Source organism: Myotis yumanensis, unplaced genomic scaffold (assembly GCF_028538775.1).
Source record: "Myotis yumanensis isolate MYYU_CA2020_CCGP unplaced genomic scaffold, mMyoYum1.0.hap1 SCAF_7, whole genome shotgun sequence".
NCBI lineage: Eukaryota > Metazoa > Chordata > Mammalia > Chiroptera > Vespertilionidae > Myotis > Myotis yumanensis.
The window spans coordinates 91,754,115-91,778,800 of record NW_027223758.1 but is presented as its reverse complement, the minus strand read 5'-3'; the positions used below and the strand labels follow the sequence as shown (position 1 = coordinate 91,778,800).

The 24,686-nt window shown below is 45.8% G+C and overlaps 1 protein-coding gene across 3 annotated transcripts in view; it reads right to left on the bottom strand.

Annotated features, from left to right (window-relative positions):
* CHST9 (carbohydrate sulfotransferase 9) overlaps nt 1-24,686 on the bottom strand; it is a 168,321-nt gene that overhangs the window by 60,272 nt on the left and 83,363 nt on the right. For 2 of the 3 annotated variants that reach the window (XM_070421241.1, XM_070421242.1), the window contains exons 3-4: nt 20,044-20,082; nt 6,761-6,802 (exon numbers count right to left, since the gene is read on the bottom strand). In XM_070421241.1, coding sequence (XP_070277342.1) covers nt 6,761-6,802; nt 20,044-20,082 — 81 coding nt within the window. The other variant, XM_070421243.1, reaches the window with a different exon arrangement.

The window sequence follows — 24,686 nt, the reverse complement described above, 5'->3', positions numbered from 1 at the left end:
TGTTCCCAACGGAAAAAGGTGTGAGCCCCGCTTTCTGAGGGATAGCAGAGTATCTTCCCAACCTCCCGGCAAACGAAGATGTCTTAGGATGCTCCGAAGCACTGATCATAAAAGAGAAAAGTAATGTATCGTTCTTTATCAAAGTTAAACAATTATGCTCATCAAAAAGAACTTTAAATAAAACTAATCATCAAAGCACAAACTGGGAAAATATTTACAACACATGCATCTGACAAAGCACTTGTAATGTGGACTGTCAGATAAACTCAGACCATTAACAACAGACACGCCATCCAGTGAAAATGAAGAAAAACCCTGGCCTGACATCACTCCAAAGAGGCTGCACAAATGGCAAGAGCACGGGAAGGTGATCAACATGGCAGCCGTCAGAGACCTGCCGAGAGAGGCCCAGGAGGGCCCGTCTCCTACCCACCGTGGGGGAAGATGAGGAGCGTCCGGGACGCCCAGCATCGCTGGGGAACTGCTGGGCAGTTTCCTATCAAGTTAAACGTGTACCTTCTGGTCTAGAATTCCACTCCCTGGTCTTTATCCAACAGGAACGAAAACACACATTCACAGAGAGACTTGTTCAAAAAATTTCAGAGCAATCCTGCTCATGATAGTCCCAAGGTAGAAACAACACAAATATCAACAACAGGATAATAGCCGATTTGCAGTTTAGTTATACAATGGAGTATTACTCAACAATAAAAAAGGAATATATGACAGTCACATGTGACCATCTCAAATATATTATGGTAAGTGGGCGGAGCACTTACAAAGTACACTATATAATAAAACCCTAATGTGCAAGTCAACCGAACGGTGGAACGGCCAGTTGCTATGACGCACACTGGCCACCAGGGGGCAGACGCTCAATGCAGGAGCTGCCCTCTGGTGGTCAGTGTGCTTCCCACTTAGCGAGAAGCTGGGCTCATGGCTGGTGAGCGCAGCAGGGGTGGCGGGAGCCTCTCCTGCTTCTGCGGTAGCACTAAGGACCCCTCGGGGGATGTCCGCTGAGGGGTCCCGGACTGTAAGAGGGCGCAGGCTGGGCTGAGGCCCCCCCCCCCCCCCCCCCCCGCCACACACACAGTGCACGAATGTTGTGCACCGGGCCTTAAGTATGCTGTATGATTCCTTTCCAGATGAAGCCCAATAATAGCCCAAACAAACCTGAGGTGACAGAATGAAGACAGTGGTTGTCGGGGGGCAGGAAGGAGATGTGGAGTTGGGAGGGAGGTGGTGGGGTCATGGATTGGAATTAACTGGAAAGGACAAGGAGGGAAATATTTACGGCCCGAGATACAATACCTTATTTTGGGTGCCATTATACAATTGTCATATATTGGGTGGATATACAATTGTCAAAACTTACTGGCTTGAACATAAGATTTATGCCTTGTATTATATATAAATTGTACCTCAATTCTAAAAATCGAGATTCTATTATTTTAAAGAAACTTATTCAGAATATTTCCCTATTTTTTAGGCATAAGAAATATTAAACACATCCTGGTTCTATTGAGTTTAACATACCTGGTTTACAATGTGTGACGGCAGTATTAATTTATCCAATTTCATTAGCATAAACCTCAATTTATTGTGAAATTCAAAAACATAAAGAATTTTAAAAAAATTCCCAAACAACCCTGAGTGGGGATTTTCCACAGATGAGTGTCATTACCACAACACACCAGCAAGGGGGGCAGTTGCCCTTCGAGAAGAATCCCGTCTCATCACCACGGAGTTACTCCAGAGGGCACTTGAACGAGACCAAGAAATTGACTTTTGGGTGTAGCCACAGCAGAAATGACAGATCCCTTTAATACAAGAGACAAAGGTTGGAAACCTTGACCCTCTCCATTGCCCTGCACCTCCCCGGGAAGGGAACACACTCCCAGAGCAGCCTGTTAGAATAACATGTTCCTGTAACGCAGGGACCAGGGAGACACGGACAGGGACAGCGAAGTGCACGGCGAGCTGCCGTGTCTCTGCTGATTGTTGCCATCTGAGAAGGATGTGCACCCGCCCCCAGAAGGGAAAGATCCCAACAACTCCCGCAGTTATTGTCACGGATGGGACAGCCCGCGTCAGTTTGGGCAGAATTTGCAAGCTGTTTGGATACGCTGTCTGTCTGGGAGTAGACGCGGCTGGCAGAGCACCTTTTTAAACAATCTTACAGCACGAGGGCTTTTCAGTTGAGACGGTTAGGCCACGAATTGAAAGGTTTATGCTGCATCTTTCATATCACCATGTTCATCGATTCCTGTAAGATCTGTAAGGCTGGATTCTCCCCTGAGCTCAGGAGGCTGTAGAGCAGTCTCTCACTCTCTCCCCGCCGGCCCGGGCAGTCCCCGCTTTACAGGAAAGCGTGTGCTGCTGTCCATCGTCGCATGTCCCTGGGCGCGGGCAAGGGCAGGCTGCCGCTCAGGACACGTACGGTGACACCCTTAGGCCTGACTTCCCCTTTCCACTCTTACCTGAACCTAACCCTGACCTCGAGTCTCACCCCATACTACCTTCTTCTCAATCCTCCTCCTTCCCCAGAAGCCGGGCGCAGAGGAGCCGGCACTGTGAGCCCTGGAAAATGCCCTGAGTCACGCCTGGCATGGGCAGGGGACTGGCAGCCCCACGGGCACGGAACGGAAGCCACACCTCTGACCCCTGCAGAGCTCATGAACCTCATGAACCCGAGGTGCACCTCCCTCCCTGGAGATCCATGTGCACAGGACCTGGGTCCACCTACCCAGCAGTCTCTTCCAGGAACTGCTGAGAACACACTTACAACATGCAAAGCTCCGGGTGTGAGCAGGTGTGTGACTGACCGGGTAGGACACGGGGAGTGTGGCCAGGAGCGGCTCTTCCTTTAAAATCCCACAGGATGTATGTGGGCAGATAATTTCTGACAAAGGAGCCAGGAACACACAGTGGAGTAAAGATAGTCTCTTCAACCACTGGGGCTGGGAAAGCCACGTGCAAACGAATGAAACTGGATTGCAGTTTGTCCCCATGTACAAACATGAATTCAAAATGGACCAAAGACCTAAATATAAGACCCCGAACAATAAGTAACATAGAAGAAAATGTAAGTACCAAACTATGGACCTGGGTTGTAGAGAACATGTTATGAACTTGACTCCACAGGCAAGGGAAGTAAAGGCAGAACTAAATGAATGGGACTATATCACACTCAGAAGCTTCTGCACAGCAAAAGAAACTGACAACAAAATCAAGAGGCAGCCGACCAGATGGGAGATGACATTTGCAAACAGTAGCTCCGACAAAGGTTTAATTTCCAAAATATATAAAGAACGTATAAAACTCAACACCAAACAAACAAACTACCCAATCAAAAAGTGGGCAGAGGACCTGAAAATACACCTCCCCCAAGGAGACATACGGACAGCCAACAGATATATGAAAAGATGTCCAACCTCGCTGGCAATGAGGGAAAGGCAAATCAAAACTACAATGGGAGACCACCTCACACCTGTTCGAGTGGCCCCTGTCAACAAGGCAACAATAGGTGTTGGAGAGGCTGTGGAGAAAAGGTGGCCAAGACATGGAAACAGCCACGCGTCCCGCGATAGAGGACGGGATGGAGAAGACGTGGTCCATGTGCAAACGGAACACCGCTCAGCCATGTCAGAGGACGGAATAGCGCCACTGGCAGCCACAGGGATGGGCCTGAGAACAGGATGCTGGGGGAGGTAAGTCTGTCAGAAAAAGCTCAGAACCATTTGGTTTCACTCACATGTGGGATATAAAGCGGAAACTTATGAACACAAGCAGCAGCGTGGTGGTTGCCAGAGGGAAGGGGGTGGGAGGTGAAGAGGGTCCTCACAGATGGTGACTGAGAGGATCTGACTTTGGGTGGCGGGCACATGGTGCAATGCACAGACCTTATAACACAGAAACCCACACCCGGGATCTACATGACCATATTTATCAGTGTCACCCCAATACCTTTAATTTAAAAAGGGGGAAAAGTCACACACGGCTGCAGCTGCCAATACGTAGGAAGGCACTGCCCTTGACTGTGTGCACCCTTTGCTGGAACATAGCCTTTCTTTGACCTTCCCCAGCTCTAGGTCCATCGCATCATCCGCTGTTGCTGCTCTGGAGCTCACAGGTCTGATTGTACATGCAAAGCCTTGGTTTCAGAATAAGCTCTAAACTCTGCATAAACACATCTTTCCTTGTCCCGGCTTGCTTTCATTCCCCACTGAGATGTTTTTCTCCCTCCTCAAGACAAGCTCCTGTTCAGATGAAAACCATCTAGCACAGCGGTTCTCAACCTGTGGGTTTCGACCCCTTTGGGGTCGAACGACCCTTTCACAGGGGTCGCCTAAGACCATCGGAAAACACATATATAATTACATATTGTTTTTGTGATGAATCACTATGCTTTAATTATGTTCAATTTGTAACAATGAAAATACATCCTGCATATCAGATATTTGCATTACGATTCATAACAGTAGCGAAATTACAGTTATGAAGTAGCAACGAAAATAATTTTATGGTTGGGGGTTACCACCACATGAGGCATTAGGAAGGTTGAGAACCACTGATTCTAGCAGCTCCCATCTGTAGAGCACCTGTATGTGAATACAGGAGACATGCCTTATCTTTAATAACCCTTGTCGCGCATACAAGGAATGGACTGCTATCCCCCCTCAGTGGACAAGAGCTCACTCACTCTGCGTTCTGGCCACCATGCCAGGCAGCTTCTCAGCATAGAACACTTTAAAGTTTCGAACATGCTTTCACATGCATTACACAGTTCTCCAACCTGAGAATTAAATGTGACTGTCACCTCCATTTTACAGAAGATAACACTGAGCTATAGTCAGGTGAGGTGACATCATTTATGGGTAGCTGAGCGGGGATTTAAACTTGTGTCTTCCTAGTCCACATCCCATGCATACACAACAGTATAGTATAAAGAAAATGGGAGCGAGTGCTCAGACGTAAACTCTCTGAAGTGTCTTTATATCTGCCCTCAAAATTTATCTTTTTTGACCCCTCCTCTCCTCCTATCTCAGAGAGTTGGTTCTATTCTGTGTTCCTAAAAGTTCTTTCAGTTGTCCAGGGGAGAATGATCTATTGCCATTTCTTCACATTTCAATGGTCTAGAGATGACTTTCAAATAAATTATTCTCTGAGCTCGAATTGTTTCTAATTGCTAAGTAAGGGCGCATTTTCATAGCAATATACCTTTATATATACCATATACAGCTCTCCCACTCTCAGCTCTACAACTAATTATGCCTGTTTTTCTTCAGCAATTCAGGAACTGCCATAGCTCCAAACTTTTGCTCATTCTGACTTGAAATATTGTTCGTATTTTCTCTACTTGTAGACATTGTATTTATTCTTTAAGAATGAGCGCAAATGTTATACCTGTAATGAATATTTCCCCAATTCTTCCAGTCAGATTTAATGATATATTCTCTATGCTCCCAAAGCAGGTTGTTTCTAAGAATAACACATCACTTATCACATGAAAAAAATATTTGTCTTCATCTCTGTTTCAACTTATGGGCTGTCAGCACAATAAAGACGAGATGAGAATTTTATTTATCTCTACACACCTTGAAGCAATAAGCATGTCCCTTGAGTGTTTATTGAATGAATGAATGAGTGAATAGTAATTCAGTTACTGTTCCAATTTTTCAACATGCCCAAGGAGGGCATGATCTGATTTGGGGTTATTTTTTTCTCATCATGAATCTTCATTATTATTCTGGGAATTTATCTTGCCTGCTTTGTGAAAATATTGAGTTTTAAATTAAGAAAAAATTATCTACTACGTGAAAATCATGGAAAAGGAAGGGAAATGATATATAATTTTTCTTGTAAAAGTAAATACTCTATGTCATCTATGTGATCAATGTCACAGATAAGCATCCAAAATATTAAAATTTATATTTGTAAATTTAAAATATAGGATAAGAGGAATTGATCTCCTATTAATAAATGCCTACGTTCACATATTAACACAGCCGTAAACTTGATTAGATAGGAATAATGAGTTTGGGGAGGTAGGGAAAAAAAAGAAGCTAGCCTGAATTATGGAAGTCAGAATTTATTGAAAGTAACACTGTTTTATTACTTTCAATACTATGATCTGCCAATAAAGTCTGTCTAAGGAGACATCTACTTAATGACATAGATTCTTATTTTATAGCTGAACCTTTTTGCCTAAAGACCATATGCGAAAGCCATGAAAACAATTACTCTCTGTAACTAAGTTATAGATGCTGCCTCTATTTATCTGATCAAGTTCATTCCTTGCACACAAGTCAAAGGTCAATTTCACGGTGGTCTCGGTCAAATGGTTAAAAATTGCGTATTAGCAATATCTGAATTAGTAAGGTTTTACTGTATTCTCAGAGGAAGACATTTCTGAAAAACAAAGCCCAATGTTTCAGGGAAGTGTCAAATATTTTTAAAGGGAAAATGTAAACTCTTTTAAATAGTAGGAACATCACTTATTCATTAAGCTGGTATGACTGGGATCTGAATTAGAAGCCTTCGGTTTCCTCTGTAAATTCCGTGAGGGCAAGGATCATGGTCTGCTGGCGTCTCTGCCCTACCCTCCGAGACATCACACCCCAACAACGCCACCTTCTGCTGACAGTTACCATCGTAAGAGCAGGCATTTAGAAGCGACACTGTGGGTGCTCAGATATTGTGTTGTTGCTTTCCTATCTACCGCGATCCAAGATTCAAAGGTGACGGAGAGTTTACTCACGGGCTCTGGGCACGGGCTGCAAGTCATTTGCTGGCCCCCATCCTGGAAAAGAAGAAAAAGGAATTCCTATGTTAGCATCACATCCAAAGGCATTGAAATAACTTTGTACATAATATGACATCTGTACTACCATTGATTATGCTTTTTTAATAATATGTTTTTTGATTTCAGAGAGGAAGGGAGAGGGAGAGAGAGAGAGAAACATCAATGATGAGAAAGAATCATTGATTGGCTGCCTCCTGAATGCTCCCGACTGGGGATCGAGCCCACAACCTGGGCATGTGTCCTGACTGAAAATCGAACCATGACTTCCTGGTTCATAGGTCAACAATCAACCACTGAACCACGCTGGCCAGCCTTGGCACTTGCTTTTTAAATCATTCCTTCACTAAATTTCACTTGTGTTAAAATATGCCAGTTTATACTTATGCAAGTTAAATTTTATTCTATCTTTAGAATGATTTAAAAATATATATCCAAGGATATTTTGGATTGTATTGTCATTAGTTTCCTGGTATAAGGTCTTAGCAGCTCCACTTGGTTTAGTAATTCCTGCATTTTAAATGAAGGCATTCATAGGCCATTTGTATAGCTCATCAATAAGCTATGCATCCTACAGTAAACTGAGCCCCATGGGTTGGAACTTGATAGGGAATCCACTGCTTCAACCCGCTCTGATGTGACTGTAATGCTCGAGTCACTTGTCCGCCCGTGTAACGGTAGCGTGATTAAGGTTACACTTTCATGGCTTTGTGGTAAGAATATTGTTGAGGCTAGCATCCAGAATCTTCCTCCATGCAAAACTGATTTCATCCAGCATATTGTCATTGCTTATGTAATCTGATAGGTAACCATGGAAGGAAATTAAATTCACACGGAAAAAATAGTTATTCAAAAGGTCAAATGCAGCTGCTCCCTTATCTCTTAGGAGAGTCTGGGAAGTTGCTTGTGATTACAGGAGAAACTGTTCTCATCAGGGGTTGCTTTTAAGCTCTCTGGCTTACGATGATCACGTCATTTCCTTAAAAATGTGGGCAGGACAGGCTTTCCCCCCATTTCTGCGATGGTTTAGATAAAAAGAGTGTGAGGCCATCTACCAATTTTTAAAATTTATTGTGGTAAGTACGCAAACATGAGATCTACCCTCTGAACCAGTGTTGACATGCAGGATGCGGTACTGTTAACTATTAGTACAGTGCTGTACCGCGGGTCTCTAGCACTTTTCCATCCTGCAAGACTGAAACTCCATCCACTGGATAGCAAGTCCCCCTTTCCCTCCACCCTGCCTTCGGCAAGTGCCATCTTCCAGTTTCTCAAGGGTCTCAGGAGCCTGCCTTGAGGGAATCAAAAGTGTACACTCGGGACTCGCTGCTCTTCCCTGGTCTGGCTCTCCACACATCGCAGACCGAAGTGTATTAGTTAGATGAATGCATGTCTTCTTCTCTATAGAGCAAACTTGCTGAACCTGGAATGACCCAATCTTATGCTCCTTTACGATTTCCCAAACCTAGCTAGTGTCAGGCATACATATGTATTGAGTTAAATTTTAACATTTCTCGCCAAAACCGGTTTGGCTCAGTGGATAGAGCGTCTGCCTGCGGACTCAAGGGTCCCGGGTTCGATTCCGGTCAAGGGCATGTACCTGGGTTGCGGGCACATCCCCAGTGGGAGATGTGCAGGAGGCAGCTGGTCGATGTTTCTCTCTCATCGATGTTTCTAACTCTCTATCTCTCTCCCTTCCTCTCTGTAAAAAATCAATAAAATATATTTTAAAAAAAAATTTTCACATTTCTCTTCAAGAATTAATATTAATTTTAAGGATCTTATAAAAAGACAGGAAAGTAGCCCTAACTGGTTTGGCTCAGTGGATAGAGCGTCGGCCTGCAGGTTTGATTCCGGTCAAGGGCATGTACCTTGGTTGCAGGCACATCCCCAGTAGGAGGTGTGCAGGAGGCAGCTGATCAATGTTTCTCTCTCATCAATGTTTCTAACTCTCTATCCCTTTCCCTTCCTCTCTATGGAAAATCAATAAAATATATTTAAAAAAAGACAGGAAAGTAAATACCATTACTTCTTATATTTATGAATTGCCCCCTAAAAAACCATCCTCTCTCCACCCTCCCAATAATAATAATCGCATGGATAGCTCTAAAGGTTTTCACTACACCTTCTCAATCACTGCTCTTCCAAATATTTTTTAATGTAATGACTACCTAGGATGTGGGCTCTGTCAGCAGAATCAGTAGAGACTGACTTCCTCGCCACCTGATAAATATTAAATAACTAAGAGTTGACTTCCAGGGTCAGCTATGGGAATGATTTGAACTGTCAGCAGGCGGGCTTGTTTCACATAACGCAGAGTCGTTGGGTTTGGCCAGACCCCCTAAAACAAGTAAGAGTTTAAAGCTCATCTCTAGTGTACACACCCTTAATTATGCACGCACGAATGAGTACAGCATTAAAGGCTTAAGTTCGTGACATAGACATGGCAACGAAACCGATCTTTCTTCTTCTTGCATTCTGAGTCCTTTCTGTTTTGGGCCGGGAAGAGGATTTCACCCGTTGAAACGTGGCGTAAGCGCCATACGAAGTGAGTAGGTCTAGGTAGGAGAGAGCGCTAATAAGAAATCAATTTTTTAAAAAATAGCACTTTTCCGGTCCTTTCCGAGGGGCTGAGAGCCCCAGGCCTTACGAACAGACACTGAAGCAGGCAGAGCTCACACTCCGGCGAGAGAACACAGATCTGACCACAATGCACTTCTCTCAAAGCAATTCTTCTGGCCACATAATAAATTGCTGATCATCATTCTCACCTCACGGAGGACACAACGTTAGCGAAAGGCGGGACCGCTTCCTGCAGCCATGCGGCCATTCGGTGTTAAATGGAAGCGGGGTCACATTCCCTGTGCTGTTTCCCCTCCGAGCTAAACTGCTCAGAAAGTGGATGATCAATACCCCCTTAATTTTACATACAAGTTTTCTGGTGCAAAAAAAAAAAAAAAAAAAAAAAAGATCACAGTGAAGTTTTAGGTCCTTTGTTGTCTAATGTTCGGTTGTCAGATTTAAAGGTTTTCCCCAATATCTTCTTTTGAAATATTGATTTGGTTCAACCTCACCTTCTTTTCTCTTTTGTCCTAAAATTACCTGGATGCACAATTTAAATAAGTAACAAGAACACCTACATGGACGGAATCCGTGTGAAATAGCAGCCTGTTGCCGAGCGCTTCGTGGGAGCCTTAGGGAATTTCACACCGCAGAACCCCTGGGGCCCGGCCGTTCCTGCACACGAACTGTAAGTACGGGTTCCAGTCCTGCACCTTTTATATGACCCCACCCATCATCATCATCATCTGTGTTTTCTAGTTTCACTTTCATTAAAGTCGATTGAGGACTTAAAGACACAAAGCAGAATCTTTTTAGATTTTTCCCTAATATTTTACCATTATTTTTTAACATCTACTTCTGCAGCACTTTATTTTCAGTAACTCAGCTTTGTCAGGTCTTTCCAAAATAACATCATAGCATAGCAATGCTTTTATGCATCCGTGTGTCATCGGTTTACATACTTGATGACGGAATCTAATAACTATATGAACAAGTACAATTGGCACAGCGGGCTTGGAAACAGACTCTTGGCCCACATACACCTGCATAGGCGGGGTTAGAAATTTACAGGTGGGGTCAGAAGTTCATAGGGGGGTCAGAAATTTACAGGTGGGGTCAGAAGTTCACAGGTGGGGCCAGAAGTTCACAGGTGGGGCCAGAAGTTCACAGGTGGGGTCAGAAGTTCACAGGGGGGGGTCAGAAGTTCACAGGGGGGTCAGAAGTTCATAGGGGGGGTCAGAAGTTCACAGGGGGGGTCAGAAGTTCATAGGGGGGGTCAGAAGTTCATAGGGGGGGTCAGAAGTTCACGGGGGGGGTCAGAAGTTCACAGGGGGGTCAGAAGTTCACAGGGGGGATCAGAAGTTCACAGGTGGGGTCAGAAGTTCACAGGTGGGGGTCATAAGTTCATCAGTGGGGTCATAAGTTCATCGGTGGGGTCAGAAGTTCACTGGTGGGGGTCAGAAGTTCACAGGTGGGGGTCAGAAGTTCACCGGTGGGGTCATAAGTTCACCGGTGGGCTAGAGGGACAGCAGGTGAGGCCCTGTGGTGAGTGAGCATCAGTCAGTAGGTTATATCGAAGGAAGGGAGAAAGTTGCTTAATCCGGGAAATCACTTAAGAGGAAGCCAGTTAAAAGAACTTCTGCTGTATTTGATAATTTATGGACACATTACTTTGATAAAAAAAATTAATGGAGGGAAAAGGAGAAAGGAGCTAAGTTTAGGTAATTAAAAAAAAATTTTAAGTGGAGAGAAAAAGAGGAAGGAGCTGAGTTCAGGTCTCTTGCCCAGGATTGCAAAACTGGAGCTGAAACTAAGATTTGGCTCCAGAATTCAGCTTCCAAATCTAGCTCTCCGGAAGTCCTTCCCTCCATCCCATGAGCCTCGGACAGCAATGACCATGGAGGGCCAGGTGGGCTCCTACCACCCAGGAAGGGGCCTGGAGACAGCACAGGAGCACTCAGCAAGGGGGCACAGGAACAGAGAGGAAAGCCAGACATGATAAAACAGTGAGCATAACCAACGGACACAGACACTAGGGGTGAGGGCATGTGCTGGGGGAGGGGTGGGGGTGGCCGGGGAGAGGTCAATGGGGAGGAATGGAGACATATGTCACACTCTATGTAATACTTTATAAAGAATTCTAAAAATAGTCCCAGACGTTTGTAAGCAGGAGAACCCTGTACCGTGGTGGTTTTCTTACGTTATCCCAAGTATTTCTTGACCTTGGGCCTCACTGGTTTAAAACAAATCGGGCCGGCTGATACTGCCACCTATTTTCAAAGCTGGGCTTTGCAACTCTGACATGGAAGAAACCCTGAAAGGGCACCACAGCCCTCTGGCAAGTAATAGAACAAAGGAACCCTCTGACCAAGGTCCCTGGGGAGCCAGGTAGGGGCAGGGGGAGCCAGGTGGGGGCAGGGGGAGCCAGGTGGGGGCAGGGGGAGCCAGGTGGGGGCAGGGGGAGCCAGGTAGGGGCAGGGGGAGCCAGGTGGGGGCAGGGGGAGCCAGGTAGGGGCAGGGAGAGCCAGGTGGGGGCAGGGGGAGCCAGGTAGGGGCAGGAGGAGCCAGGTGGGGGCAGGGAGAGCCAGGTGGGGGCAGGGGGAGCCAGGTAGGGGCAGGGAGAGCCAGGTGGGGGCAGGGGGAGCCAGGTAGGGGCAGGAGGAGCCAGGTGGGGGCAGGGAGAGCCAGGTGGGGGCAGGGGGAGCCAGGTAGGGGCAGGGAGAGCCAGGTGGGGGCAGGGGGAGCCAGGTGGGGGCAGGGAGAGCCAGGTGGGGGCAGGGGGAGCCAGGTAGGGGCAGGAGGAGCCAGGTGTGGAGGGGGAAGCTTAGTGGGAATCTAAAGCTCCAAAGAGCAATTAAAACAAAGTCATGCAAATCTCAACATCCACTTCCTTCTAATCCTTGGGTTTCCCAGGTTCTACTTCTGCCAAGCCCTTTGAGTAAAACCATTTAAGCCCCAGTTTTGAAGAACTTCTACCCTTTTGAAGAGAGGACTTTATAGTGGCCATTTTTAAATGCTTCGGAATGAATTTGTGTGTGTGTTTTTACCCCCATGAAGTATTAATGATTTTGGTTTATGCTAAATGTTCTTCATGTTTCTGTCTTTGGCATTTTCCAAATTACTTCCTTCAAGAAGAAAATTGGAAAGGTGTTAAGATTCCCATGACTCCATAAGGAATTCATAAAAAACGGGAGATCTGAACTGGCTAGCCCTTCAATGAAATTATGCGAAACTGCAGAATTCTGGTACAGGGGACCTTACTTTTTACATTAAAAAATAGCTATTTTTATTTTAACCGATCTGGCTTAAAAATAATTATCACAATCATTTGGCTCTAAACGTGGTTGAGATTTAAAGCCTCCTCATGTGAATCAGTATCTCATTTGGAAACAATATTATAAGCAATGGATTAAGTGCTTAATTAATACGCAAACAAAATGTCTGGATGTCTCTCTGGCTTTGCAGTTCTAAGAAATGGGGCAGCACAAATACATAAGCAAAGCAGGCCATGCAGTCCCCACGCTTTCCCTGTTTATGCTGCATTTAACCACCCTGCCCACCAAGTGCTGTCATAGGTGTCACCTCCTTCCCTCCTCACTGTCTGGAATGCTGCCCTGCTCACTCTCCTCATACCATCTCCTCAGGAATCCCACTCTTTCTCATTGCTCTCCCTCTGACTGATACTTGACTCAGTCCTAACATGTGCACGTTCTTAGCTTTGAGCTTTCCTGGACTTCAGTTCTGCTTCTCCAAATCCCAACTTCCATGGCTGAATCAAGTGCAGCTAGGCCGGCAGGAAACTCGCAATCCTTCCCCAACCCCCTGTCCCTCTGAACTTGCTCATGTGTGTCTACTATACAGACTCCTGCAGTCAGGCTTCCTCCGACACCCCCATCTCCCACCCTGCACCTGTTCCAGACAGTCACCTTTGATCCTTTCTTTCCATCTCATACTCATTCCCCTTCTTTCCTTCCTTCCTTCCTTCCTTCCTTCCTTCCTTCCTTCCTTCCTTCCTTCCTTCCTTCCCTCCCTCCCTTCTTTCCTTCCTTCCTTCCATTTCTTTTCCTCCTCCTTCTTCTTTCTCTTCCCTTTCTCCTCCTCCTCCTCCTCCTCCTCCTCCTCCTCCTCCTCCTCCTCCTCCTCTTTCTCCTCCTTCTTCCTCTTCCCTTTCTCCCCCTCCTCCTTCTTCCTCTTCCTTCCTCTTCCCTCCCCTCCTCCTCTTCCTTCAACTCCCCAGCTAAGGTTCTTAGCACATCAAAGCCTACAGTATTCCAAAATGGTCTCCCTAATCATGATGTTAATTAACCAAGTTAATTATTTTAACAATTGCTTTGCCCATGCTAATCTTCCCCTCAAACCCTCTATTGCTTCCGGCTATTGCAGGTGCTGTATAACTCCACATTCTGTGCTCACTCAAAAATGATCCCTGGCCCCTGGGTAACTCAGAACTTTCCTATACAAATGGGAGAAGTCCCCCACACAGGCCACATCCATTCCTAGTCCTGAGCCTGGAGTAGCCAGCTCTCTTCCTTCTGTTTGAAGAAGTCCATTCCTTCTCCAAGACCTTGCCTTGATGCTGCATCTCTCAGATTGTCTTCTGAGCCACACCCGGGAGGCAGGGGAAGCCGAGGAGGAAACAGCATGGCAGCGAAGCCCCTGGCATATGATGACTCACTTGTTCCTGAGTCCGGTCAGCTCAGTGCCACCACCACTCCTGGTCTACAGGTGAGAGCGTGGCTCAGGGAGGGTCCTCAACTCGTTTAGGTCACAAAGTTGCCAAGTGCTGGATTGCCACCCAGGTGGTCTGACCAACAGTTCTGGCATTTTGGTCCCCTTATTAGTCTCATTATACCAGTAGCTAGTCAATCCCTCCTGCTAGGTAAAAGTTGACTATTTTCTTTGTTTTACATTTTATTATACTGTGGTAAGAACACTTCATACAAGACCTACCCTCTTAAGAAATCTGTATGTGTACAATAGTGTATAGCAAATCTCTACCCAGCTGGTATGGCTGGTGATGATGGTAGTTCTACAATGTGAAAGTACTCAATACCACTGAAGTGCAAAAAATAAAAAATAAATAAAAACACATAGGAAAGATAACTATGTTACTCCAGTAAGATGTAGTGCATTTCTAGGTATGAGGGCCAATTAAAAACATTACATTGAATGTAGTTCAGGTTTGCATATCTATATGTTCCAGGGTGAGCATTTTAAAATGGCAAGGGAAGTCTGCAGCCTACATGGAGAAACGGCCAAGGAAAACAAGGAAAGATGCGTTAAGTAAAGTCGGGTCTGAGTGCAGCGTTTTGGTTGTCTCTGAACATCAGTGAAACAGAGAGCTTCATGTTCTCAGGGAAGGCTTGGCCAGAATGGCATTTCAGGGATATTTTCAAGGAGAAAAGGACCACACTGGACTGAGAAATGCCGGCTGTCTCTGTGCAGGGAGATGTATGAAAGATTTACAGTCAAGCTAACAGACAGGGCATAGTGAAGACTTATAGGAAACGCAGGTGAGCAAGGAGAGACGGCATGCAAGAGGCATTCTGCGAAGACTCAGCCGAGGCAGAGATGTTCAAACAAAGGTTTGGGCCCTGGTCAGGATCCTCTCCTCCTACAAATAGTTCAAATGGAAGCAGAGACATGGACGATCATGTGGCACAAAATCTGAATTTGCTGTCAGGAGTCATTAATGTGGTACTTCACGGTTACTCATGAGCTGCTCCATATGAATTAGTTGATCAGCTACTCAGCTGCTTCTGCAAGAGTCCTGCACGTCTGGTCTTCCCTATATGGCGGCTCTCTCTACCTCTCCAACTAAGGTCCCGCCCTCTTCAGAGTTCTTCCAGCTGCCACTCAAGCCATCACCTCCCTTCTGGGGTGAGCAGCCTTCAGGTGTTTCTTGTTTCCTGATAGTCTCATGGCTCCTCGCCTGTCCAAATCTTATCTGGGAATTTTCAGCGGAATAATAGGACAACTTACACGATTGATTACTGCATTGCTCAGCTCACATGACTCCCATTCACTTTAGAAAGTTTCCAGTTACGCAGGTACAGGTCTATCAGTTACCGTTGATTAACATGTGGCCATTTCTATGAAGGAAAATGAAGTTGGGCGTCTGTCCCTTGGTTAGGAGTGCATGGTCATTGTGTTCTCCGTGGGAAAATCAGGTCCGACCGAAGACTCCTTTCATGAGAAAACCCGAGGATCACCTATATTCTATTTCTGTGGGCATTTTAATCCTTTGTTAAGCTAAGTGTCACTTTAACTAATCAAAATATGCATTTACCTGGAACGCTCCCTTCCCACGTCATGTCGAACACAAGTGTAGTGACTGCTATCCTGACTGAAATACACACACGGGAGGCCCCTTATTTCAACTTCCACAACATACTCAAGTGAGCAGGAGGCCGGTTTTGTTGAGAACTGCCTTGCCTGTGCTGCCCTAATAAAGATCCATCCTGTAGCGCCTGAAAGTCCATTTTAATGTGAGTCACTTGCCATTTTAATTGGGAATTCCTGTGACTTTTTTTTTTGTACAGAATATTTAAGGTGAAGCCTGAAGTAATTTTTGGCTGACACAATGATAAAACTCGTCTTCACTTTCTCTCCTGGGTGAAAGAGACACATGTATGTTGTGTAAGAGCCAACCCCGGAAAAGGGATCTCATTTTCAGTTACACAACGGGGAGCACTGCGTTACGGAGAAATCTACTGCGATGCAGCTGAGGTAGTATTTCCCCGTCCACCTCCAGACACCACGCTTTGGGTCTCCACTGAGTGCAAATGAATCCGCTCTGTGTGCTAGGACAGCACCCGGATTCCACGTGGAGGGGCTGCAGGGAGATGCGTGGGGCACATGGCAATTTCTCCGACATTAGCTGCTTAGCCTTTCTGAATTGTTTAGTTTGCATAAACACACTGTTTTAAATGCAGTCACACAGTGAGATTTAAAGTATTTTTGAAATAATGTGGCACGGATGTGTTGTTACTCATTCTCTAGAAGAAAGTTGACTGTCTGGCAAATTTTTTTAAAAATGAACTCTCCGGGACTTCTTTTAATGTACAGCCTGTGTGTATGTCTTCCGTTCTGTGGATGGGAACACACACTGAAGATACTTTACTTCACTTAATAGAAAATATTGTTCTGAAGCCGGAAACCCGGAGAAAGTTGGTTGTATTTGTAAGGAGAATTCATTAGCATAGCCGAGAGAGCCAGGTCTCAGGAAAGCTGCCTGAAAAAGCAACACGCCAGAGATGGATTGCCTGGGAGGCCGGAGCAGAAAGTCGACAGCTTAGAACTAGAAAATGGATGTGAGACTTCGCTGATGCCAACCTGGGCCATTTGGGCACAGAGTGTGAGAAAAGGATATTTCACTTATTCTCACACCCAAGCCCTGGGGCCTGGATTGTGCTGGATGTAGACAAGGGGTCTGGGTTCCAGTCTCAACTCTGCTACCTGTTGGCTAACCATGACCTTGGCCAGGTCATATATGTAGGGCAGTGGGAAATGCTGGGCTTTGCTGTCAAACAGACGGAGATCCAGTGTCAATATTTAACACTGGCTCCCTGGGAACCAACGAACCAACCAAGCAACCGACCGAGCAACCAGCCCTGGTTTGTAATGCTTGCTCATCTCCATGGTGTAAGTCCTCACACCAGGGCCACCTGGAAGCGACCCACGTGACCTCGCTGAAGGCCGAGGTGGGAAGAGATGTGCATGAGCGCTCTCTTCAGATACCTCCCCAGACACTACAGGCTGCTCCAGCCAGCCATGGCCCAGATCCCATTGACGGCTCCCCCCGCCAGCATATGGGGCCCAGGCAAGCTACTTAACGCCTCCATTTTCTAATTTTTAAAATGTTGACTTTAAACAAATTTCATTTCTTTATAACAGAATGATTCAATATTTCCAAGCACTTAGTTAACATCTATCACCTCCCAGGTTTTTTCTTGTGATAACTTTTAAAATAGACTCTCAGCAATTTTCAAATAGGCAACACGGTATTATTGGGGACAAGAGCTTTTGTACGCTATGAGCAAGCTAGGATGACATGCATTTTCAAGCTTGATTCTCACTGGAATCATGGTTCTCAAAGTGAGAACAAAACCTGCAGAATATGACAAAACATGACCGTCCAAAATGATGAGCTTTTTCAAGAACGGTAGTTTATTGAAATATATTTGTTGCAACATAAGCTGCCTGCTAACTTCATATGTTTAATGTTGGTCATTGATAATTAACAGAATAGTAAGTGAGGTCTTCTCTTATTTGTTTTTTAGGGGTTTTGATAAGGCTTAGGAACCACGGTCAAAGCACTACAAAAATAGTAATAGCAGAGAGAAAGATGATGCTAAATCTGCATCTATTTGGAAATTGGCACTCAGTGAATGAGTAACATCCAAGAAAGAGGACATGCTATTCCCGCACAGATGGAAGCACTTATTCATTGTCCATTTAACTTTTTTTAACCCGAATGACTGCATCTTCAATGTGTGTTAATTGTCTGAAAATGGAGGTGCTATTGCTGTTTTAGAACATTTCAAAGAAACGAAAGGCCAGTCAAAAAGCAAGCAGCAAGGGCCTGAGCGTGCAAAGCAGATGTTCCACCATTTGCTGAATTTCCAATAATAAATCTCACCTTTTGAGTAGAGGCAAAAAATAACATTGTTCTTCGTTACCAGTAACTTCTTACAAATTATGTAAATGAATAAAATATCTCCAACTTTAGGGATGCTATAATGTCAGAAATGAAAAGTATGCAACTTCATTTTAAAATACTCATTGTCATCTCTACTGATAACTCTATTTTCTGGTCCACTAGGACTCTTCTTTTTTTAAAATATATTTTTATTGATTTCAGAGAGGAAGGAAGAGAGAGAGAGAGAGAGATAGAAACATCAGTGATGAGAATTACTGATCGGTTGCCTCCTGTATGCCCCCTACTGGGTATCAAGCCTTCAACCCGGGCATATGCCCTTGACAGGAATTGAACCTGAGACCTTTCACTCCACAGGCTGACGGTCTATCCACTGAGCCAAACCAGCTAGGGCTAGGACTGCTCTTTACTTAATGCTTAAGGTGATTTGAAAGTGTTATTCTTGGAAAAATTGGAACAATTTGTATTTAACAGATGGCGTCTCAATAGTCTACCTTAGTAAGGCTCCGATTATATGTTTCTCTAAACAATAATTTATGAAGCACCTTTCTCTTTAAGAATTATTCTTTGTATTTTATGCTGTGTTGTTTTTTAATATCAAGAATTCCTTGACCCAAAGAGGGGTCTTTCTCAAAGCATATAAACAACATAGTCATAAATATCATTTCTTCCAAATCACAAGGATATGCATAGCCCGATGTCATAGCCTGCCTCTGTCTCCACCAGTCTTTTGCATCACCTGGGCCATACAGATAGAAGCAGCCAGGATACGGAGGAAACTTAAAGAGGCATCTGGCTTCACACTGGCCAAATTAGTGCTTTTTCTGAACTATAAAGCTTCTTTGATTAGAGAAGCGTGTACCTACAGGATCATAGCAATAGCAAGCGCATTTTAGAAACAGTAGAAATAATTTTCCCTGAAGATGTAATAATGAAGTTACCACATTGGTGAGGAGACCAGACCCTTTCTTGCCTTCACTGTTTGGTTTTTATATTCATGATCAGGCTTTAAAAGATACACAAAGGGAATGTACACAATAATATTTAAGAGGAAAGTTATGCAGGTAGTAAGTTGACCAGTTGTCTGATATGAATGCAAAGATTCGGAAGGAGAAAAGAGACAGGGACTTGGGCTGTTTATACACTTGTAGATTAATATCAATTTTTGTCTTCTCTTGGGGACTACACTGACTGTTTGGAAACACATATATTTATCTGTTTCCAGACAAAAAATGAAGTTGACAGAAGATGGTGGTGTGGAGCAATGTGTCTTTATCTTGGCCGCTCTCACAGATGGTAGAATAAGGTTGGTGAAGACTTGGGAAGAAAGGTGGGCATAGGCATATTTGGCAAACTAGAATTTTCTATGATTATTGGCAATTTCTGGGCATTGGGACCTGGAAGACTGCTCCTATGCAAAGATTTACTGGGTCAGTGAAACTCTATCCTAGCTCATGATTTTAAGCCCAAAGCCATGTAATAAAAATATGGAAATTTAAAACTTATTTTTGTATTAGCAAATTTTGACACCCTACTACATGCAATGGCACCACTCACTTCTGTATACGTATTAGGATTTAGAAATAAAATAATTCTTAAAATTCCTTTAAAATAGATTCTTTTTAGTTAAGTAGTTAACACTGTCCTGAAACACATCAACTACATACATGGCTTTAAGAGAGCTGAAATTCATAGGTAGTATTTGCGGAAGTAAAGTGGTCGTCAACTACCACAACCTTCATATTTTAAAATTGGTGGTTGCGAGACTTACCTTTTAATAGATAATCATGAAAAAAATAAATAACATTATATTTCATTTTTAATAGAATGATAGAATGAAAAGGAAATGATTGGTGTGCAAGTTCAAAAGCCAAATGTACTAATTTATTTTCATCCATTAAGTATCAATCAACCCAAGGACAATAAGCTATTACTTTGAAAACTAACCTGCAATGAGATTTTTTTGTGATTGGAAATCAAAGCAGAAACTAGAGCTGAAGCCAATTCGTCAGAATCTTACCTGATGTGGCTTTTTGTTCTCTTCTCTTCTCCACTCTCCCTGAAACGAGAAGCGGCAGGTCAGTTGCAGTGTGGGGCATGAGAGGAAGATGCAACGCAGATAAAAGCCCAGGTGACAGTAATTTCCAGACTCAACCCCTACTTCCTCCGCATCCAGCTCGCTTCCAGACATGACTGGGCGCAGTCGAAAGGGATGCAAAGGGCTCTCCAATAAATTTATGGAAGTAGAAAACTATGAGTCTGCATCCCATATGCTGTTGGGTTTTTACAAAATCTTGTTGGTAAGAGTCACTTCCCCAACAGTAAATCTACAACTTGCAAACCATAGAACTAACTGTGAGGAAAAACATGTGAATAAAATAAGACCATGGCCTCTTACAACCTACGTGGGAAGAGAAAGGACAGACAATACAACAGGAACGTGAACTGCGCCCCCAGAGGTACAGATGCTCAACGATCCGAGAGGATAAAGCAATTCCTTTGAGCCGGGGAGTGCTCGGAAAGGGAGGAGAGAGGGGCCCTTGATGTGGACCTGGAGAGACAGGTGTGAACTGGGGAACGTGAAACGGGAAAGGACTGATTCTTGGCAGAGGAAATAGTACAGGCGACCGGCCAAGGCTGCTTGAGGAAGAGTCCCCTTTTGAACCGGCTCCCGGGACTCGGGGACGAGTAGCTTTGCGCAGAAAGAGGGCTCTCCTAGAGGCTGGGCACGAGGCACAGGCCGAGGACGGCAGGGGGACGGAGAAGAGGGAAGTGATGGATGCGAGAGGGAAGGCAGACTTTGTGGGGGTTTACACAACGTGGAGGCCAGGGAGGAGGAAAGGCCGAGATGAATGGTTATCTAGGTGATTTGGGGGCTGGTGACGCCAATCAGGGGAAAGGTAAAATGTGATGGGAGCGTGGGAATGACAAGGTCAGGTCTGGACTTACTGAGTGTCAAGTGCTATGAGGACAGGGAGCTTGGGTGAGAGATGAGAACAAGTCCATCTTGAGAAGGTGGCTGAGCTGGGGCGAGGGACGGGAATGTCAAGGCAGGCAGCACAGAAGGCTACGCTGAGGACAGTGGCCGCGGGAACAAAAATGCCGCTTTTGATTGTGATTTACGACCATGAGAAGACAGAAGCAGAGATCCATGGAGATCAACACAGTGCATAGTTGTGTACCACAAAGAAAGATTGAGGAAGTATGGGGCGGGGTACCAATAGCACCCGATGCTGCCATGTTCACGCGGTTGTTGCTAGACTGTGAGAGAGCAGCTTTAGAGGAGACGGAGCAGAGGACACAGGGGAGGATGTGAGCGCCTGAAGGGCAGTGGGCGATGAGGAAGGTGAGGCCCAGGAAATGGCTTCTCGTTCATCAAATTTGACAGCAGCAAATGGTGAGATGGGTCAATGGCTAAATAGGAGCAAAATCAAGGTTTCTTCGAGTCTACGGGACACTCTGGCTTGCTCACAGGCTTAGATAAGAAACGTTGCACCAGGGCAGAGGTGTGCAAACACCACTGCTGAGCCGAGAGCTGGTTCTGTCCTGGGTGAGCCAGGGCCACCCTTCCGGCCTCACTGCCAACATTCCCCAGGTGGAGCTGGTTACTGAGAGTTTGGGCAACACACAGAAGCTGCATACACCCTGGAAGTTTTTCTCCCAGCCCCTCATGTGTTTTAAAATCCTAAAATATACGGTGGAAAATGTACAATCTTGTGCAGCTGCCAACAGTGTAGACTTCACTTCACTGGCATCTTGATAAATGGTACATTCTACTCACTGGGGTGATTTCCAGAGGATTTGTTGGATGCAATTTATTTCAATGATTCAAACAGACAAACGGCAGGAATAGTCCATGTAAAGGTGTCATTCATTACCCAGTGTGACGGGCACCTCCTCGTGGAAGCTTTTTAAATTGGGAAGCACTGCTTCCTAGTGGACTCTACATTCTTGTCTACTAGAGGCCTCAATCATTTTCATGAATTTTAAATGTTTTTTATTGATTTCAGAGAGAGGAAGGGAGTGGGAGAGAGAGATAGAAACTTCAATGATGCGAGGGAATCATTGATCAGCTGCCCCCTGCACATCCCCTACTGGGGATTGAGCCTGCAAACCCGGGCACTTGCCCTGACCGGGAATTGAACTGTGATCTCCTGGTTTCTGGATAGACACTCAACCACTGCCTGGGCTTCATGAATTTTAAAAAAATGTTAATCAGGTCCTGAATTATAACATGTTTAAAGCAACACATCTCTTTGGAGAGTCAACTTGTATAAGAATGAGTCATAAATCCTGAAAGTACACAGTGAATGTGGTGGAGATAAATAATATGGGTGGGGGGGTGTCAGACTCCTAGGAGACCCCAATGGTCCTCCTCTCCCCTCCTCCTGGCCTTCTTCCTGTCCCTGTGCAGTGCCTTCCCACACGGATTAGACTGGCTTGTGTAACCGATAGGATCTTGCAGATGATGGAGGGTGACTTCGGAGGCAGGGCCTTAAATACCACCGTGGCTCCCATTGGCTCTCCCGGCTCACTCCCCCTGTTGTGAGGACACTCAGCAGCTCTATGGAGAGGCTCCTGTGGCCGAGGAGGAACGCAGGCCTCCTGCCAGGGGCACCAACGGGACAGGCACGTGAGCCGCCCATGGCCCGGCCTCACCCAAGCCTCCTAGGGCTGCAGTGTCGGCTTCCCGTGGACCTGGAGCACCTGGGAGACCCTGACCCAGAGCCCTGCAGTCGGCCACCTCGAGTTCTCTGCGGAAACCGTGTCGATGGCAAATGTCTACCGTGGTCTCCAGCGGCTGAGTTGGGGATACATTGTTATGGCAACAGGTGATACTCATTGGGTTAATTTACCCCTCAAACGCAATACAACTACAATGATGCTCGTTGTGTCAAATCGATGGGTCTCCCCGACTCTCTCCTCTGTCATGTGGGGTCAGACCTGCTTATCTGGAATGTCGTGAGGATTAGATAATTCCACGTGAAAATAATTCCATAAAGAGTTCTAAGGGCCGCAAGAAATGGAGGAAACTCATACCAAATATTGGGGTCCATTGGTTCAGAAAGGAGGCTGCAAGTCATCGCTGATAATGTTTTTTTATGTTTCCCCCCCCCACCGAGACCTTAAACAATTCTCTGTGTTACAGGAAAGGGCCCTGTAGCTAGAGAGGAAGATAGAAATGTGATTTATGACGTGTGTTATGCTGTTATACATAAGGATAGGGATCGACTTAGATTTCTGTTCTGTGTTACATACACTGAACTTCCAATTAGAAAAATAAAAACTAGGTTAATAAAGAAGATATGAAAGTGATGAAGGGACAGAGAGACCCTCTGCTTAGCTGGAGAGGAAGGACTCTTAGGTTTCTGCCATCTCCTCACCTTGCTCTGCGTGGTGGTGGCATCTCTCTCCTCTCTCATTCGCTCCGTGTTCACCTTCATGGAGAGAGAGAGGACTTGGAGACCTTGGTCTCTACCTCTGAGCTCTGTCTATGTTTAGGTCGAAGGGAAATCCCCATCTGTATCCTCTGCCTACAACACATGTCCTTAACCTACATCATTATCTCTCCCCCCCACACACAACTGCTCATCTTTAGAGCGACCCTCCGGTCTGCTCAGGCCCCCAGTCACGAACCCTGAGAGCCATCAGCTCCCCTCCCTCAGCCTGCACAGCTACTCTGACCTCACACCCGTCCCTTCTCTCTCTGCAGGGCCTCGTGGATCTGCGGCCTCCTGCCTCACCGCCAGGGTCCCAGGTCAGGAACTTGAATTTCTCCCGGGGGCTCCTTTCCACAGGCTCCTCCCTGGGTTCACTGGCTGTAGGGATGGTGTTCCCACCTTCCCTGACCTCTGCTACAGAGAAACCCCACGTTCTCTAATAATATAAAACATGTGACTGGGAAATGTGGCCACGACTTATCTTCCTCCTGTTGTCATCGCTCTGGCACCACACAGCACAGCCCCAGGCGTCAGGCTTCCTGGACTGTCCCGCCACGTGGTTCCTGCCCATCGAAAGCCGACTCATCCTTCAGAGCTGAGCTCAGACGCTTTGCTGTGCCACCTCCCTACCTCCCACGCCTGGCAAACGTCCCCCCTCTGCGCTCCCACAGCCCTTTCCTCTGCCTTTGTCTTGGCACCAACTCCAGTGTTTGCTTCATAATGAGATGCAGGCCTGCTCTCCCAACTAGCCTGCTGCCTCCTTAGGGGCCAGGGCTGTATCTACACCCCTCCGTCTCCGATGCCTCCTGGGGCCCGGGACGCAGCTGCCTGGGGTGGAGGACACAGAGCTCTGTCATGTCCCAGCCCTCCTCACGGCGCCGGAGAACTGGACGTAAATCTGTCCTGCTGCCACTGAGCAGGCACAACCAAAACAGAGCTCTCTCCAGGTGCCAACGACAACCTGGGGAGCTTCCTAGCGGAGAAGCGGGCGACGGCATCGCCGAGGCGTTCAGTAACGCACGTGCATTTGCCCTGCTGGCGTTTCATTCCAGCAGAGACCCTGCCTTAAACAGGAAACATTAAAGAACAGTTCGCAATCCACTTCTGTTTAAGCCTGGCTGCAGCACTCAACCTGCGAGACTGAAAATGGACCATAATCTCATGAAAACGGAATCTGCAGGGAAAACGTCCCTTTGGAGAGAATGTCTTCAAGTGAACATTA